Source organism: Canis aureus, chromosome 14 (genome assembly GCF_053574225.1).
Source record: "Canis aureus isolate CA01 chromosome 14, VMU_Caureus_v.1.0, whole genome shotgun sequence".
NCBI classification, from domain to species: Eukaryota; Metazoa; Chordata; class Mammalia; order Carnivora; family Canidae; genus Canis; species Canis aureus.
In genome coordinates, this window is record NC_135624.1 from 25,039,806 (window position 1) to 25,059,030 (window position 19,225).

At 45.1% G+C, this 19,225-nt stretch overlaps 1 protein-coding gene and 1 long non-coding RNA gene across 4 annotated transcripts in view; one reads left to right on the plus strand and one right to left on the minus strand.

Annotated features, from left to right (window-relative positions):
- LOC144283273 (uncharacterized) overlaps window positions 1-19,225 on the plus strand; it is an 80,337-nt gene that overhangs the window by 13,565 nt on the left and 47,547 nt on the right. Inside the window, exon 2 of the long non-coding RNA XR_013351719.1 lies at window positions 7,299-7,560. This is a non-coding gene — a long non-coding RNA (uncharacterized LOC144283273). The remainder of the gene's footprint in view (window positions 1-7,298; window positions 7,561-19,225) is intronic.
- Window positions 5,448-19,225, minus strand: part of ANXA13 (annexin A13) — a 50,226-nt gene continuing 36,448 nt past the window's right edge. For all 3 annotated transcript variants that reach the window (XM_077847115.1, XM_077847117.1, XM_077847116.1), the window contains 6 exons: window positions 19,110-19,189; window positions 18,524-18,592; window positions 17,977-18,078; window positions 13,353-13,428; window positions 9,742-9,854; window positions 5,448-6,216 (listed from right to left, as the gene is read on the minus strand). In XM_077847115.1, coding sequence (XP_077703241.1) covers window positions 6,097-6,216; window positions 9,742-9,854; window positions 13,353-13,428; window positions 17,977-18,078; window positions 18,524-18,592; window positions 19,110-19,189 — 560 coding nt within the window. In that variant the 3' untranslated portion in view covers window positions 5,448-6,096. The remainder of the gene's footprint in view (window positions 6,217-9,741; window positions 9,855-13,352; window positions 13,429-17,976; window positions 18,079-18,523; window positions 18,593-19,109; window positions 19,190-19,225) is intronic.

The following is a 19,225-nucleotide window of genomic DNA, read 5'->3' on the forward strand; positions in this document are numbered from 1 at the left end:
CCCCATATCTTGCCTCCTTATATTATTTTTAAGATGTCGAAGTCCCCCTTCTAGCATGAAACACATAGTACTGGTTGAAAGTTGACATGGTATGAACTTGTGTCTAACTTAATAGAAGTATAAATGGATCTCTGTCTTTGTTTGCATCTATATCTATGTCATCCATCTACATGTATGTATACAGGTATGTGTATATACCTGGCTTAGTATATGCGCTTATATTTCCTAGCACTTCCCACCAAATGAGCCTAGAAGCAATGACACCCCGGTAGCAATGAGCACACCTAGTACTCAGATCTTGGTTTCTAATACCATTCTCCCATAGAAGGAACCAGAGCTCCTTGGAGCAAAGGCAAGTTCTAGGGTTAAGGAGGGGAATATGCAAGATGAACCTGCAGTGTCTAATATTGCCAGAAATTAAAGAAGTACTCAAAAAGTAAAGTGAGGGAGTATGTCAAAGGGACACAGGAACCAACTGAATGAACTCTCAGTAGAAAAAGCTGAAACAATTTGAGCAGCAGAATAGATAATATAGTATTGGATTTGTACCCAGAGTACAAAGTAAATATTCTTAACTCTATACCAATATAAATAAATAAGTAAATAAATAAACAAACAACTAAATAAATGGGGAGAACAGACAAACCTCCTGAATAGAATAATCCCAAATAATTTATGTAGATACTCCCCATTCAAGGATGTGGAGTGTAATTCCCTACCCCTTAAGTGTGAGCCATGCACAGTGACTTTCTTTTAATGAGCCCAGTGAAGATGGTCAATGTCAACATCAACAGTGATAAGTCATGTTGATAGAAGGTACCTTTGATATGACAAGGTGGGAATGGCACTTTCCCTCTGTGATCTTTCCCCCAACTCCCAGTCTAATCATGAGAAAAACATCAGATGAATCCAAATTGAGGGACAGTCTACTGTCAGGGTTGTCATGGTCTAGAGGAACCTAAAGGGACACAAAAACTAAATGCGATGTGATATTCTCATGGGAATCCATAAATTATTTGGAATTCTTCTGTTCAGGAGGTTGTCTGTTCTCCCCATTTATTTATTTATGCAATAATTTACTTATATCAGTATAGACTTAGGAATATTTATTTTGTGCTTCAGGTAACTAATCTGATACTATACATTAGGTAAAAACTACAGAAATGTAAATAACGTGGGGCACCTGGGTGGCTCAGTGGTTGAGTGTCTGCCTTTGGCTCAGGTCGTGACGCCAGGGTCCTGGGATAGAGTCCTGCATCAGGCTCCTCACAGGGAGCCTGCTTCTCCCTCTGCCTGTGTCTCTGCCTCTCTCCCTGTCTGTCTCATGAACAAATAAATAAATAAAATCTTTTTTAAAAATGTGAATAATGTATGGGCTTTACTCAATTATAATGTATCGATATTAGTTCATAAGTCATGACAAGTGTTCCATATTGATGTTAGAGATGTGAGACACTAGGAGTGGGGAATATAGAAGCTCTGTAATATAGTCACAACTTTTATGTAAGTCTAAAATTTACAGAACATAAAATCATATTAAATTAAAAGTTTATTTTGAAGCACCCGCATCTCTGCCCCTGCCCCTGGCTACTTCTTTTTCCTGACCCTATGTTCTCTATTTCCAGACCCAACATACTGGTCTGCACCTTATGTCCTGATTGTGCAAGAAATTGCAGTGGCACAAACAGGCAGCCTTGACATCTCTCTGAATTCAATGTGGTAGATCTTGCTTGTTGACATGAAGAGTTGAATACCATTTCTGGTTTTCTGGCACCCTTCTTTCTTGGCTTATCTAGTTTCTGGGGGCTTATCTGAGGCATTTTTATTGCCTGTAATGTGTCTGAGAAATAGTTTGTTTGCAGCCTGAAGAGTCTTATGCATTGGTCTTTTGCCACTGGAGGCGTCATACTCTGCACTGCTGGGACAGAGACACATTGCCCTCTGTGTGAGGATGGCAGCATCTTCCAGGGGCTGTCACATGTAATTCTGATGGGGCTTATGTCTTCCTGAAGGCAATGTGGGTAGCCTTCTTCTGCTTTCTTCTGCTTCTTCATCATCTATCGCCTTGGATGTGATAAAATCTTTGTCTCATCTTCTGGACCATCATTCCCATCTCCTTTCCCTCTAATCTTTACTTTCAACATTTGTAAGGATTGGTTATATGACTATATGGGGTGCCTAGAGGAGAAGAACTTAAAACATTTAGAATAAGAAACTGGTAACAAGGTGTTTTGTCCGGGGAAGAGCCTCTTGAATGGTCCTTCATAGGTAAAAGAGGTTACTTAGAATTCCAGGACCAGTCCCTAGGGTAGCTTTGTGCAGATTAGCAGAAGGCGCCCTCTCTAGGCAGCAGCTAGCTGCCTCTCTAGCTGTAGCCCTGCAGGCAAAAGCTGATAGGGAAGTTAGGTCTGGATTTGAGGTCCCAAACATCCCCTCAGCCAGGCAGCCTTGTGCAGTAGACAATGTACACAACTATTCATTGTGACCCTGAAATGTACTGTAGGTAGTAACCCAGTGGGAGGAAGAGCATTCAAGATAATCATTTCTTATGTGAGTACCTGGAGACATGGTGCAAATTGTCTCAGGAGTCCTCTGGAAGAAATGAGTTAAGATCCTTACCAAGTGGCGTGCTGGACATGCTGGACTTGGCTCCTATTGATTCATGAGATTCAATTATTAATTTTTCAGGAATTTTATGAATTTGATTAAACCTAGTGGCTATTAAAAATTAAAGCATATAAACTCACAATTAAATTATATTGATACAAATGTAGCAAAAACTCAAAATTCATCACTTCCTAATTATTTGCTACGTTCTCCTATCATCTATGCTCTTGAGGTTACTCACATCTATTGTATCTGTATGGTGGGGATACTGCATGCTGGTGTGCTACTGCTCATCTTTCCAAGACTTCATGTTCAGTGACATCGTGTCAATAGTTTGAAATTGACCATGGTGGGAGTATTTGTACCCTGGAAATCAACAAATGCTACAAATCAGCTCCCACACCCCCAGGGAGGGGAAAAGCAGGGGATATGAACTGGGACTCACAAAGGTAGGGGTGGGCCTGCATGAAGAGAACCACTTGGGACTCCCAGAGCTCCCGAGAGGAATGAGGAGGGGGCTGGAGCTCCCACGGTTGGTGAGAGGACTCCCTTTGCTCCTCAGCGGGGATCATCAGCTTCTGCTTTGGTTCACTTGGGTAAGTGCTCCAAGGTCTGTTACCCACTGTGTCCAGGTGACTCGGGCTGGGTAAGCTGTGTTAGGGAGCCCAATGAGGGACTGGAAAAGAATTTCATGGGGGAAACACATGTACCCATGGGACCTACAGGTGGGGTTCAGACTCCTCTATTCAAACATCTGGGGAGGAGCTGTGGCTCAGGAGAAGGGGGATAGGGCTGCTCAGGGGGAGAGTGACAAGGTAGTGTAGCTCTCCCCTCTCTCTTCCTTCTAACTTTGTCTTCTCTTTCTCCCCTGGACCCCCTCCACAGACTGGCCCTGCCCTCTGAGCACTCGGGGAAGAGGGTGCTTGGGCAATGGTGATGTGGGACCTGTGCAGAGCTGGGGTGTGCGGAGAGGAAAAGGAGGAAATCCCTGGTCTACCATGGGGTGGGACATTCCTGGGACAGGCCAGACCAGGGTTCTCCTGAGGCAGTCCCCAGTCAAGCCCCCAGAAACGGACCTTTGCTTGTGAGCAGAGAGCAACACTCAGCAGCCATGGAAAGAGGTACCTGGTGCCTTGGCCAGTAAAGTTTTGGGGAAAGCCCTCGGGCCCTGAGCTGGTGTGGCTAAGGGCTCAGGCATTAGCGTTGGAAGAGCCTAGGTTTGAGTTCTAGCATTTCCTGTGTTGAGACCTTGATCAAATAAATGCCTTTGCCTCTCCGTCTTGCTCAGCCTGTTTCCTCGCCTATGAAATAAACTTCCTGCTCCTCACCGTGTGGCTGGTGGCCTTCAACAATCTCAAACAGTGGCTGTTGTTAATAGATCCCCTTTCATCCTGTCAGTTTGTTTTTCTATGCTTATTGTGAGCTCAGGTCCCAAAAACTGGTTGTCTTGTTTCTGTTTTTAAAAGCAAAGACCAGCTTTGGCAACAAATAAGTAAACATGAGTATGATCTGTCACTGAGCTTGGCTCTAGAAAACCTTTTTCTGTGTGAGAGCTCATAATGACAACCCTGACTGTTAGATAAACCTGTGTGTGGAGGACACAGGTGTTAACATCTCAATGCGTCAGTCACCATTTCGTAGCCACTAGAAAGACACTCCATGACATATACCTTTATACTGAGAGTGTGGCCTCTTTGCTGTGTGTTGATTACACCACCAAGTCAATTGTCAAGGCCCAAATCTGATCATATTTCTCACTCACTTGAACATCTCCAGTGGGCCACCCCCCCCCACCGCCACCGCGCATTGCCCAAAGGACTGAGCCCACGCTTGGCAGGCAAAACCAGCACTAATGTGATCCAAACATACTTTTCAACGGCTTCATGGCCTGCCTCCCCAGCCCTCTCCCTCTCTTCACCGCATCCATGCCCAGGAGAATGGATTTCACCACTTCCTGAACACATCCTGCTCCCTTGTGCTTCTGAGCCTTTGCTTTTGGCCTTCTTACTTAACTTTATTTCTCCGGAGAACGTTCATACATTCTTCAAAACCCAGCACAAATGCATCTCGGTGAAGCATTCCTCAGTTCCTTCAGGCAGAGTTGTGTGTTCTTTTTGCTCATGGGCAGAGAGCTGTGCCTGCATGAATTTACTTAGAGCATTCTGTCGAATATGGAGGCATGGGTCTACATTATTGGCCTAGGAATGAACTCTTCAGTTTCCTCAACTGATAAATGGGAGTAATATTAACCTCATAGGTCTGTTGAGAGGACTAAACATGAAACTGTGCTACTGAGCAGTGCTAGGCACAAATAATCACTTGATGAATGATAAACGTAATGACTGGATCAAAGGGTCCATGTTCTGTGACAGACCCCTTATGTCTAGTAACACATGGCTATGAGACAAACATCTTGAACAGAGATCCTATTGGTGTGGAACCAATCCATTTGAGGGTCAGACTATTGACCTTGATCTTGTTGGCACGTGCCCAGGCTAACTGTATTTGAAGATCAGATGTAAGAATCAAGTGGGTGAAACATCTAAGGCAGCAAGAAGACTTGTTTGTACCAGGTTAACAGATCAGTGACTTTTACCCCTACTCACATTTCACATGGACACCTCAGTTGTTTCCTTGCTGCTAGCCTTCATTGCTGTCGTTGGTGATTATTAACAAAAGTTATTATTTACATTTCCCACATATATTTGAATTTCACAAGTCATAAATTTCCAGGACAAGAGCCCAAACTAATCGACCCAGTCTTTGGGAAAGCAGCTGATGGGGGGCATCTCCCACTTGAATTACCATTGAGGATTTGAAATTGAACACATGGAAGGGAAAAAATTTATTGAAGATTTTATTTATTTATTTATTTTGGAGAGAGAGAGAGAGAGCATGTGCGTGCACGCACACACACACACACAAGTGGAGTACGAGTGGAGAGAAGGGGCAGAGGGAGAGAGAAGCAGACTCCCTGCTGAGCAGGGAGCCCGACATGGGGCTTGGTCCCAGGACCCCAAGATCATGACTTGAGCTCAAGGCAGACCCTTAACCGACTGAGCCACCCAGACCCCCCCACAGAAGGAAAATTGATCAACTGATTAATTTTGTCTTCCCTGTACCTTAACCATTCAGTCTCTACCCACTCTGTGCGATACCTATTCTTCTGAATGTTTTATTACAAGTGCAGTTTCTTTCATCAACAGCTAATCTCATTTGTGTTCAGAAAGCATTCAGTTTGCCATGCTAGAGGCAAGCAGAGAGGCTGCTCAGGGACCTGCTAAGCCAGCATTCAGGGTGATCTGCCCAAGCGTTTTGAGGCTGCTGCCCTTCTAAACAGCTTGGCCTGGCCACAGCATTCAGGCTGCCAAGAAAGGAAGCCAGGATTCTTCAATACTTTTTGTGCTGGGGTCACATTTGCAAATCTGGGTTGAAATGGACTCTTGACAAAGGTGGCTTCTCCATGTGCTTCCACCATGCTGGCTTGGTTCAGTGCAAGAGGGCCACCAGCAGTTTCTGGAAGTCCCCAGAGGTGTCTGAGCGAACCATGTCCGAGAGGGACTTCTGATACTTCTCTTGGAACTTTGCTTTTATCCCTTGAAGGTCCACCTGGAGGAGAAATGACAATAGCAACAAAGACAAGAACATTTATAGTAAGTTCACAATGAATGCAGGCAGGTACGGCTCTGAATACATTATATTCATTTGTTCATTTATGCCTCAAAACAACCTTTTGCAATATGGGCTATTACTATTCTTATTTTATGAATGGGAAAGGGGAAGTGGAGTCCAGCTCCCCAAAGGTTGCAGAGGTGAATCTATCTATCTATCTATCTATCTATCTATCTATCTATCTATCTATCATCTATTTATCTATCTATCATTTATCTATCATCTATCTATCTACCTATCTCCCAGTATAAATTTATTTATGGATACCAAAACTGGAATTTCAGGTGATTTTTCTGATTTTTTTTTTTTTTTTTTACCATCATCTAAAAACAAATCATTCTTAGGTAGCAAGCCTGTACACAAAAAGAGGCTGCCTGCAGGCCAGAACCTTGGTATAGGGTTAAGAAAATTATCAACACAGAGATTTGAAATGAAGCTCTTTTTTTCCCCCTCTTGTACCCGGATCAGCAAGGCTATTAGTGCCAATCAACAAAATTTAAATCAAGGGGCAACCCGGGTGGCTCAGCGGTTTAGCGCCGCCTTCGGTCCACCTGGAGTCCTGGGATCAAGTCCCATGTTGGGCTCCCTGCATGGAGCCTGCTTCTCCCTCTGCCTGTGTCTCTGCCTCTCTCTCTCTCTCTGTGTATCTCATGAATAAATAAATAAAATCTTTTTAAAAATTCAAATCAATTACAATTTGTAGGACTTATTTTGAATGTAATTCATTGATAACCTGGAAGACCCAGGCACTGGAGATGGGCAGAGGACGCAGACGAAAAACAAATAAAAAGATTGTTCTGCTCTGAACACTCCTAGGACCTAGTAAGGGAGACAATACCTGCACCAGAAAAGATGTAAGTACAGAGAGAACACAGTGTGTCTCATAAAAGAAGCACAGAGCTCTCTTTAACAAGTTGTGTTCTTAATTTTTAAAAATTTAGACTCTGTTGCGCATTCTAGACAGATCCACAGACCATCACCCAGGTTTCTGATACTTTTTCCTCCTGCCTTTATTGGAGGGATGAACTAAGAGAGAAAGAAGATGAGAACCCCAAAGATACAGATGCAATGAAATGCCGGGACACCTGCACCCCGATGTTTCTAGCAGCAATGTCCACAATAGCTAAACTGTGGAAGGAGCCTCGGTGTCCACCGACAGATGAATGGATAAAGAAGCTGTGGTCTATGTATACAATGGAATATTCCTCAGCCATTAGAAACGACAAATACCCACCATTTGCTTCGACGTGGATGGAACTGGAGGGTATTATGCTGAGTGAAGTAAGTCAATCGGAGAAGGACAAACACTATATGGTCTCATTCATTTGGGGAATATAAAAAATAGTGAAAGGGAATAAAAGGGAAAGGAGAAAAAATGAGTGGGAAATAGAGAGGGAGACAGAACATGAAAGACTCCTAACTTTGGGAAACGAACTAGGGGTGGTGGAAGGGGAGATGGGCGGGGGGTGGAGGTGACTGGGTGACAGGCACTGAGGGGGGCACTTGATGGGATGAGCACTGGGTGTTATTCTATATGTTGGCAAATTGAACTCCAATAAAAAATAAATTTATTTAAAAAATAAATAAAAAGAAGGTAAGAGCAGAAGGCAGGAGAATGAAGGATTGTGCAAAATGGACACTGAGCGGGGGGAGACTTGAGCAGGATGGTGTGTGTTCCCCGCACCCCCTGGCTCCACTACTTAGCTGGGGGAGGGGCAGGATGGTGGGGGGCAGTAAGGGGAGCAGGGACAGGGCACACTGGGGCTCCCTTCTAGTACCAAGTGGTTTTAGGGGATTAGGGGATCCAGCCAATACATCTCACTGAGCCTGAAGCATTCTGAGTGAATGGTCCACATGTGGAGATGACCCAGGACATGTGGCCAATCCTAAGATGGGACAGCGCATCTTGGAATGTACACTCCATGGCTCACGTTGGAGTGAACACAGAGCCCTGGTGAACCCTCCAGAGTGATCCAATCCCCTGGGGTCTTTCAGAATTCCCCGTCCTGCTCCATCTTGCTCCTGCTTCCTTGAGCCTCAGGATCTCCTGAGACTTTGGTGGGGGTGTGGGGGTGGTGAGTTACTAAGGCACAGAGAGACAGAGACTGCAGAGATCTGGGGAGAGAGGGGAGGACAAAGAGAGAACTCAGGAGAGTGGCAGAGAGACTGTGGAAGGGAAGGAGGTGGGAGCAAGAGAAATGGGCTGGAAGGGAGAAGAAAACTGAATAGTGGAGGAGGAGGAGAAATTCCAAGAATTGGCATAAAAACGAAAGAATGAAGTTGTTGCTAAATTATATTTTAAAGCAGTGTCAGATGTTAAATATTATTTGTCGAAGGCCTTGGGCCAGGACTGGGGTTGGGATTGTCCCCTTCGATTAACAATTTTTTGAGGGAAGATGATTGTGATCTTTCAAGTGCTTCATTCTGCAAGTCTTCTCCTACTATGGATGAAATGCCACTTCCCCTAAATCTTGTCCCTCCTTCTCTCTGGGGCCTCTTGTTCCAAAGAATCTGCCCTGAATCTTGACAGGTGCTCCCAAGCTTTGGGCTACTCAGCTCCCTCTTTCTTATACTTGGGCATCCCAAAGAAGGGTGACATTGCTGCTCCCAACAGGGCAAAAGTGCATTAGAGGGCAAAAAGAACTTTAATCTTTTTATGTGAAAGTACATATATAAATATACACACACATGTATATATAGAACATAGCAGAATAAAGGAGGACACGTGATGGAATGAGCATGGGGTGTTCTATGCAACTGATGAATCACTAAACTATCTCTGAAATGAAATAATGCACTGTATGTTAATTAATTGAATTTAAATTTTAAAAAGAACCTAACAGAATATATATATTTACAGGACACAATATATACATACAGAACATAATGGAATATGCATATAGGGAGCATAAACAGACATAATAGTGTATCTGTGGTGGTAATGTTTTGGGGGGAGTGGTGATTAGGGAAAAAACTGGGTCCCAAGAGGCCCCTTAGCAGGATGATTGGTAATTAAAAAAAAAAAAAAAGGTTCAGAAATATTGTCCTGTACTGATAACGCGTCTTGTGCAAAACTGGGCTTCCGTGGTGTGTTCAACTGCAGGCCCAGCCGGGGAGCTAGGCAGTCACTGGCTCATCGTCCCCTGCTGGGTGGCCTCATCAGCTGTCAACCTTCCAGTGTCTCTGCTCTGTCCTCCTTAAAATGGGGCCGAGCGTGGTGGCACTACCCAGAAAGGCCCGGCCAGGTCCCCTATGTGCAGGCCAGAAGAGAAGCAACTATCATTCCTGTATTTTTATAAGAAGAAACAGGTTGCAGCATGGCACAGTGTCTTCCACAAAGTCTGAGAAGGCAAGGGCTGTCTCTCTGTCTTACTTTTCCTGTAAATGGGAGCTTAAGAAAAACTATTTGTGGATGACATCAGCAGTGGCCAAAGGAGAAGGGGCAGCCGGCGGCCGTCTTACCTCGGCCCTGGTCACGATGATGTGAATTAGCGTCTCCTCATCGGTGCCCGTGCCCTTCATGGACTTGTACAGACGGTCGGCGAAATAGCCCTCCTGGTCCCGGGCACACCTCACTGGGCGGACAGGGGACAAAAGGAGGTGAGGCTCGAACCGGTCGTGGCCCGGGGAGGCCCTCCGATGGGGCCGAGCTGGCCCGGGGTGTCCCCTTGCCACCCTTGAGCTGACTCAGGCATGAGATAGAGCTTTGCAGGGTGCAGATTCACCCTCTGATGGGATCTAGAAGGTTCCCTTGGGTCAGGGCACCTGGGCTCTTCAACCAAGGACTGTCTAAACCCCTTCAGCGCACCCGCTGCTGGTCCCTGGAGACCCATGGGGGGAGGAGGAAGGCTGTGGCCTCCCTCAGGCTTTCCCTGCCAACTTCGTGATTTTTAGGGGCCAAAGCAACATGTCTTGTCTAAATGAACTCTCTGATGCTGGCTTTGGGGGTTCAGGGGGGGCCCCACAGATTGGCAGGCCACTCTGCCAGAATAAAGCTTCAGAATCTTGAAGACTCACTCTGCTGGACTGCGGCCTGCTTTCCTGCGCTTAACAACCTTTCCTTCCTTTGTTTTTCCTCACTGGCTTTGCTCTGTGAGTCTCATCTCGGAACCTTTTCCAAGTGCTCCACATTCTCTTTTAGCTCTGGATCTGGGATGCGGCGCGATGGAATGTTCGATGGTGTCCTCGGACCACCTTCCTATGCTCCTGCTAGGGTCCTCTCCTTGCTTTGATCTAATCCACAAACTAGTGAGGCATAGCTTGGACTCGCCAGTCAGGCCAGAGAGTGCGTCTCTACTCCTGGGGAATAATCATCTTTCCTCTCCCCGCCTCCCAAGGCTGGGGCACGATATGCCCATGGTGACAAATGCTTTGGGGGGAATGAACCATTTACTCTTTAGGTGTTGACATTTACCTAGGACACTTAACGTTTTTGATGCTGTGTGATTCATAACGAGTAATACGCTCAGTGTAAGTGTGGAACGTGCACCTTTCATACGTCCTGTGATGGGAAATTTTGTTTTCTAGGCAATTGCCTACACGATTGATTCTTACTTATGAGCATTGGGGAGGAACAGGGTTAGGGAAGCACTGTCTAGGCTGGGAGGAGGGGGTCTGTTTCTTTCTTTTATAGGCCGTGTGGAATCCGCCAAAGTCTCCGTGGAAAAGAAAAGCCCAGGCCCAGGTGTCAGATCTCTTTATCCCAAGAACAATCCAAAAGCTGTTGGATATATATATATTACAAATTGACATTGGAAGAAAGGTGAAATTTTTCCCTTTAGTAAGTAGTCTTAATTGTATTTAATCCGATACATTTCATTTTTCTCCTCTATAGGTAGGATGTAGAGCCATAGGCTGTGAAATGTCAAAAAATTTTGGTGGTGGTTGTGGGGAGAACCTGTCAATTTGGGGAATAGCATACTTGAGACTCAGTTAAGAACCCCCCTCAGTGCAGGACTTGTTGATGTGGAAATGATTGTCTGCCTCATGTCAGCCTTCAGAGGTGTCTTCTCCCCTGACATTCCTTCTTTTTGATATTCTAGAAGAGAATCCTCAACTTTTCTATTGTGTACAATCCATGCCTGGTGAATAACATCTGTTGTAGCGGCAGCAGGAATCCCTCAAGAGTTTGGGTGAGGGTAGCCAGGGGCAATGTGGGGATGAAGCTGTGGCACGTGGAAGGCAGGGGAGCCAGCCACTGTGAGGAGAAGACCATCCCTTGGGGGAGCTTGTGAAAGTGTGGCTTCCGGGCTCCATTCTTGGAGATCCTAATAGGTAACCTGGAATGGGGCCCGAAACTGCATTTTCACGTGCCTCTGCATGGATGATTCTGATGCATGTGGTGGGGGGAGCTCGCTGGAGGAGTGCTGCCCCACAGGCCGCAACAGGTGGAGTCATTTGGTCTCAAATTTAGCTATAAACGGGCATCTTTATGAGTCAGGTATGAGTAGGGGTGGGAGGGTCTAGAAAATACAGCTGAAGTCATGCTCTATGATTTGTGTGGTTTATACTGGAGGTTATTCTAATCACTTTTAAGTTTGCTACCACTGGGGTACACCGAAGTCCTGCATTTCATGGTCCTCGTCTCCAGGGGTGTGACTCTTTCTTGCCCTGTGCCCTCTTCCCTCCGGTGGTTTTTATCTTTACCATAACCAAATCTGTTGATTTGTGTGTATCTACCATGGACTTTAAGCTTCTTAAGAGCAGGAACTGGACCTTTTTACCTCTGATCCCCACACCTAGCACGATCCCCAGCCTGGGTAGGGCCAACTAAATGTTAGAGAATTGAACGGCTTTATTACTATTAATAATATTAATAGTGGTTTATTGCCATTAATGATTAATAGTAATGAAGATTAATATAATCCTGTGACTGCATTCTGGTATTTTCCTGATTCTCTGTGAGGCAAGCACAGAAAGGATTTGGAACCTCTGAGTCAGGCTGTTAGTGGTTCTCTCCATCTACTTAAGAGATTCCTCTTTTGAGCCCTAAGGAGAGTCATCCATGTGTGTTCAGTGTGGGTCAGGAGTGACACTAAGAATGTTTAGGCCTCTGTACATCACAGTAGAGGTCCTGCTAATTTGAATGCAAAATGAGTATGGATGAAAAAAATCAATTGCTGACATTGTTCAAAAAAATTTTTTAGCACCCTCCCCAACACACACACACACACACACACACACACACACACAATTTGGCGGATTGAGCACATTTTTTAACTTCCAGGACTGTTTTTTCAGTTCTTTCTCTTCTGGGGAATCTGTCTTTCCATTTCTTGTGCTATTTGGGTCGGTGCCCTCAATTCCTTGCCATACAAGCGTGGACAATGGACAATGCCTTCATTCCAGGGCTTGTGGAAAGGAAGGAGGAGCCTGCCAGATATAGCACCATGCCCATCTTTCTGCTATTTCCTGCCTACGGGCAACCCCTGGAGAGAAGGTCGTGGTGTTTGCTTGGCACAGGGAAGATCTGGTCTCCCTCCGCACTCTTTCTAAAGAGACCTCATTCATTCTAAATGTTGAATGGAACCAAATGGAAAAGAACACATGTGCAAAAACTTGTTTGTGGATTGGAAACCTGGCTGAACCACATATTACTCTTTGAGACCAGACAATGGTCCCAGGATATTGGGATACTCTTGAGGACCTACCATCTTAAAGGGACTGTCCCGGATGCCGTGGTGCATTTCCCCAGATGCCCTCTTCAGGACCGAGACTACCCATTCCAACTCTTGCCTACTGGCTGCCCACAGCTGAGTCCTTTCCCAGGAATGGCCCTCCAAGGAGTTGCCTCACCCCAGGTTGCAAATGCTCCTGGGACACAGCTGGTGTCCACTGGGTTGCTTGGTGTGGGGCACAAGGACCTGGTTCCATTGCCTCCCTGCTCAAGAGCTCTGTGAAAGACCAGCAAAGCTCCCACTATAGTGGCATCATGCTCACTCTCTCCCTTACCCAATGCTGCTTATTTGTGTTATTCCCAAACTATTCCCTAAAATCTTCGCACACGCCAACCTCTGATTCCAAGTCTGGTTGCAGGGGGCCTGACCTAAGGGACTCTCCCAGGTTTACTTTACCGAGAGTTAAGTAGGCCTTCTGCAGGTCTCCTGATGTTTCTGCTTCAATGGCCTCCTCGATGTCTTTATCGATGAGCTGGAGAGACAACCAAAGGCCGGCCGTTATTCCAGGTTCTGCTTTTGACTTTGGTACTCTTGAGGTCAGTTCTCTACAAAAAGAACTCTTCCAGGTTTGGTCATGCGGCTTTAAGGAACGAACCTATCCTGCCCCGTGCCTTACATGGCCAGGGATGGTTGCCTCTCATGGCTGATGACTTTTAACCTCTAAGGGGTCAGACAAGACCCCAGTGAGGACCAATCCCTTGGCCTTTTTGCTTATCTGTAAAATTGGGAGTGGAAGAAACAATGAATCTACACCGTAACAATAATTCATTACATCTATATAATAGTTTAGTTTCCAGTGTGTTTTTAAAATTCTTTTCACTTCCAACTTTCTAGGAGGCTGTGGTTGTAATCATCTTACCTGTACTTTTCTCATCCCCCGTGTCCTGGGACTGGGGACTCAGCACCTCCCCACAGTTTGGGTGAAATAAGAAGTAGAGGGTGTGAAGTTCATGATAAGGACCTGGTCTTATGCTCCTGATAGAATGGGGCTGCATGGACTGGAAGCCAGAGGGCTGACTACGTCAAAATGCCACTTTCCTTTGCTCGGGGGCGATTCCAAGTGATCCTATATTCACCACCAGCTCACATATGACTCTGCACAGCATTACACGTTAGGTTTCTTTCCAAATATTTACAGAAGCTAAAGTTCAGAGTGGATGGTGACTGTTTAATGCCAGTCCCGCCTAGGCCAAATGCAGGGCAGGCAAATTAAGAAAAAGGATTGCTCTTTGTGGGGTTTGGGGAAATGCAGCTAAGCATTAGGAATACTAATACTTAATACTAAGCTTCTTTCTTAGAATTATTTTTTGAGGGTATGACACAATTGTTGTTCTATAAATAATTGGCCTTTGGGGACATACCAGTGGAGTGTTTGTAGTTTATTCTGAAAACATAAGTGAACAAAATATTCTTTGCAAAATGCAAGCACAATAGCTAGGGGTGGGGGGTGGGTTGAGATTTAATGAGGCTCTGTTGCTTGATTTCCTTGTCATGGTTTGACATCTAGGGGTCTTGGGTGGGTAATGGACCTAGACAATGAGGGGATTGGCGGGGGACGTTCAGTCCTGTCCCTTCCTTAGCTGTTCTCAGCTTCTCTTGGGTTTGATGTGGGAGCTGGTGTTTTGAAAGGGACTGGTCTCACTTTCCCACGAACAGGGTTCTTGTTCTGTAGACTGAGATTGCATTTCAAGAGGACATCTTGTTCACACAGGTCTGCGCTTACTAAAAAAATAATCCTCCCGTTAAACCGCTTTCTGTTTCTATTGTTAATGCTGGGCCAGAATAGTGCATTACATTCTCTGCAGAATCTCAGTGTGCAACAGATCAAAGCAGAAAAGCAGCTGTTCTGGGAGGTGGGAGAAGGGTTCTCTACCCCAGCCCTAGGCAGTATGGCCAGGCTTCTGCTTGCTTACTTGCTTTTTTTTTGGATTTTATTTATTTATTCATGAGAGACAGAGAGATATAGGCAGAGGGAGAAGCAGGCTCCCTGCAGGGAGCCCAATGCGGAACTTGATCCCCGGACCCCTGGATCATGACCTGAGCCAAAGGCAGATGCTCAACCACTGAGTCACCCAGGCGTCCCAGGCTCCTGCTTTCTATGAGTCTTTCCATCACACAACTTCAGGGGGCACTGTTCACATTGCCTCCTCTTCTCTACCTATCTCCTGCCCACACCCCCCTCCTGGTAGCTACTGAGGCACCTTAATGGAACAGGAATGGAAAACAATGGACTGGCCCAAGCTATCGTGAATCCCCTTTGCAAATGGCAAGCTTTTCACTTAAGTTACTGGAACACTTAATACTCAGGGGGCTCTTTAGACAGATCAGGTTTTCTGATCTTAGTACAAAAAACATTGCCGGGGTAGATTCCAGACAAGCCTCAAAGGCCTCTAGTTACCAGGTAGCACTGCCTGTAGGGAGATTATGAGAAGAATAGGGGAGACATTTCTCTCTTTTAAAACCGATTCACCCAAAGTGACAGCATTCCCACAGCAGAACCTAATGCCCTCTGGCTTTGGCCTCAGTGGTTACAGGGCTAAAGGCTCTGGAACAGGCCTAGGAACACCTAAAGTTAAGGGGAGCAATGGTGACAGGTGTACGCCCAGCCTGTGGGTATGCCTACCTACAATTTATATTGAGCTCCGTGTAGGGAACTTCCTTGAGCTTTAGAGCTATACAAGCCTTTTGTGTTTGGTCAACTTTGGACTGTTGATATTCTTGTGTAGTGTAGCAGAGCTGGGAAAGCTCTCTTGCTTGGCGAGGATTTCTGAGAGCGTCAGTAGTGAAGGCTCGGGCTTGAGGGCAAATAAAGGGCAAACCCCTACGTTTTCATGCCAAAAATAAAAATTCAGCTCTGTGCCAGGACAACCTATGCCACATAATATACTCCTGTGATCTCATGCTAGCAGTTTATTGTTTTTAGTCAGAGACCCATGTGAAAACTCATAAGTTTTCATAAAACAGGGTCTAAAGATCAGGGTAAGCTCACAAAAATCAGTGATAAAGATCAAGACGAATGATGTTCTGGGAAAGTTTTTGGAATGATGAATAGGTAGTATTTTAGAGCTAGTTTCATGTAAAGAATCATTAAATCAACAAATCATCTTACTGTCTGTTTGAGCTTTATTTGATACTGTTGGTTCACGTAGGGAGACAACGGGCAGTCCTAGTGTTTAATGAGCACCTACTGTATACCAGGTACTAAGCACTTTACTTCTATGAACTCATTAATTAATTACTAACCCCATGAAGTAGGTACCATTATTTTCCCTCTCCCTTGAGGAGACTGAGGTGCAGAATCCTTAATAACTTGCCCAACGTCAAATGGCTAGAAGTCTAGAGCAGACCTTTTAAATTTTAACCTGCACCAGAATCACCTGGAAGATTCATTGAAAGCACATTGTAGGGCCCAAATTCCAGAGAATCTGATTCAGTAGGTTGAAGGTGGGAGCTGAGAATTCTCTCTCTCTCCTCTAAATAAGAGAATTCTCATTTTTAACGTTTTCAAGTGATACTGATGCTGCTGTTGTGGGATTAATTTTGAGAACAATTGACCTGGAGAGTATCCTTGCAGGCGGTCAGTAGTTCATGTACACACACACACACACACACACACACACACATATACACACTCACATGTATGTGTGTTACCATAGTAATCACCAATGGCAGCCATCCCCAGAAACTCCATCTACAGCCCCAGCCATGTGGGAAGAGGGTGTCTAGGTCATGGAGAAGTCTTCCAGCCCAGAGTCTACACAGTTCCAGGAGCAGAGGCCAAGGGAGTGCAGGGTCAGCTGGCTTTGATCATGACTCTGGGCACGATTTGAAAGCAGAGGGCCCTCAAGGCTTATATACAGTAATGATAAAATTCCTAAGCTTTATTGTCTTTTCATCTGCTGGCAACACATAGGAAACACTATTTTGAGTGAGGAGCAGCCAGCTCCAGGCGAGGTAGAGGCTGGGGCTGGGGAATCTTGCAGTGCTCATCCACTCTCTGCTACCGGCTTGCTGTGTGGTCCTGATAAGTTACAGATGGCGCCTTACTCATAACAGACTCGCCTTGTCCAGCACCAGTAGGTAACAATGGTTGCTCGGCCTACACACAGTATTGTTGGGAAATTGAAACGAGATACAGGGCATGGAAGTGCTTCGAATAGTTAAAAGCACTCTGCAAATATAAAATGGGAGACAACAAATCTGATACACTACAAAAGGCTTGCAATTCAAGACTGATTTCCAGGGAAGGACTCACCACTAAGTAAGTGCTTTGGGATAACGAACTCCTCTTCTTGGCTTAAAATTATCATTAGATTAAAAAAACAATTGTATAAAAGCAGCTTATACATCTTTTCAGGAGTTTATCTGAGGCGTATGACATCTGTCGTGGGAGGGGTAGGCACTTTGTCAGCCCAACTGTAAACTGGAATAATAGTAGGAGAGAACATTTGTGTGCTTATCACATGCCAGGTGCTTTTCTGAAGCTTTTACATTTCTCTTACTCAGCTCCTGAAAGAATCCTAGGAGGGGGTGATGATAAGGATCATGGTCCCTGCTTTACAAATGAGGACAGAGAAGTTAGGTCACCCACCTGCCTGTGAGAGGATCAGAGTTTCAACCCAGATGCTGACTCTAAGGCTTTGCTCCACAACCTGACACTCCTCTGCTTTCCTAGCCCCTGTTGTAAAGCAGGATTTCCCAACCTTGGCACTGCATTTGGGGCTGGATAATTCTGTTGCGGGGTTTGTTGTGGTGCATTGTAGGATGTTTAGCAGCCTCCTTGGCCTTTACCTACTAGATGCTGTTAGCATTACCTCCCCAACACCCAAATGACAACCTCAAATGTTTCTGGACGTTATCAAATATCAAAGGATATTTGATAGTGAGAGAAGCAAAATCACTTCTGATTAAGAACAACTGTGGTAAAAGACCCCCATTGTTCCCTATCCCTGATTTTGCCTTCTTTTAGAAATAAGCAGTTTTAGTGTGAACTCCCTTGCCCTAGTACTTGTTTACTTACAATTTGGTAAGCTTGAAAGGTAGCACGTAATTGCTTGTGGCTCCTCTTGGCCAGGACTTCATTGAAGGCAAGCTCATCGGTGCCCCAGCGGCCATCCCCTGCCTTGTGGGCCAAATGCAAACATTTTGAAAAAAGCCTGTTGCAGAAAGACTGAATATACTATTCTGTGACCAGGCCTCACTTACAGGAAGTTATAAAATATGCACCAAGTAGTCATGTTATAAGATATGCCCTGAATAGTCATATTCAAAGTGATCGACCAAGCACTTAAGGCTTCTACCCGCAAGTAAACTGCACATATTTACTTATATTATTTATGCCCTTCCTTGCTCCAAAATGGATCTGAAGTGGTAAACTCTAGAGTGCACGAGTAGGAACAACTCTTATAGGCTCACAAAGACCGTGTATGTGAAAAGTATTTTAAAGATCATGCTTATTTCTCAAGTAACTCCCATTTTTCATGAAATAAAAATTTGTTGAAAATAGGGCTAATAAATTTTTTAAAAAGGAAAAGAACTCGCTGAGACTGGCACGTCTGCACACTTACATCGTACAGATCTTTGGCATCCTGACCAGCCAGATCTTTGTCCACGTCATCTCCTTCATCACGATTAGCCTAGAAAAATTGACATTGTTATTAACCTGAGTTCCTGCTCCACCGCGGAAAACAAAAAGAGAAAGTCCTGGAAAGCTGGGGGTGATTTCAGAGGGGTGGGAGGAGATGGAGCCCCGCAAAGCTGCAATGCTGCTCTTTGCTGCCATCTTTAGGGCACATCTGATATAAAGAGTAGCTTCTGAGGCAACACCGTTTTCTTTCTTGTAGAAACCAGGGTCACTCACAAACCTTAGGGGCCTTAAAGCAGGATGAAGAACCCTGAGACTTGGTCATGGAAAGGCCTGGAGTCTAACCTAAGGGCTTTGTGGCAGGCAGGATTCCAAGATGACCCCGAGCAGCCCAGCCCCTGAATGACCCCCTTCCTGAGTGTGGGTGAGACCTGCGAATATAAGCTTTCACCCTCCCACCCATGATTGTGTTGTGTTAATATACAAAGGATATTTCACAGACATAATTAAGGCCTGTAATTAGTTGAGTTGATCAAAAGAGATATTCCCCTTGCTAGGCCTGATCTTACCTGTAGCAGGGACACCAGAATTGCTTTTAGGTTTCCACTTGTATCAGCTTTGACATCTGATTCAAGGCTCCTGTCAAATACTTGAGAAGAAGAAAAAGAGAGAGAAGAAAGCAGAT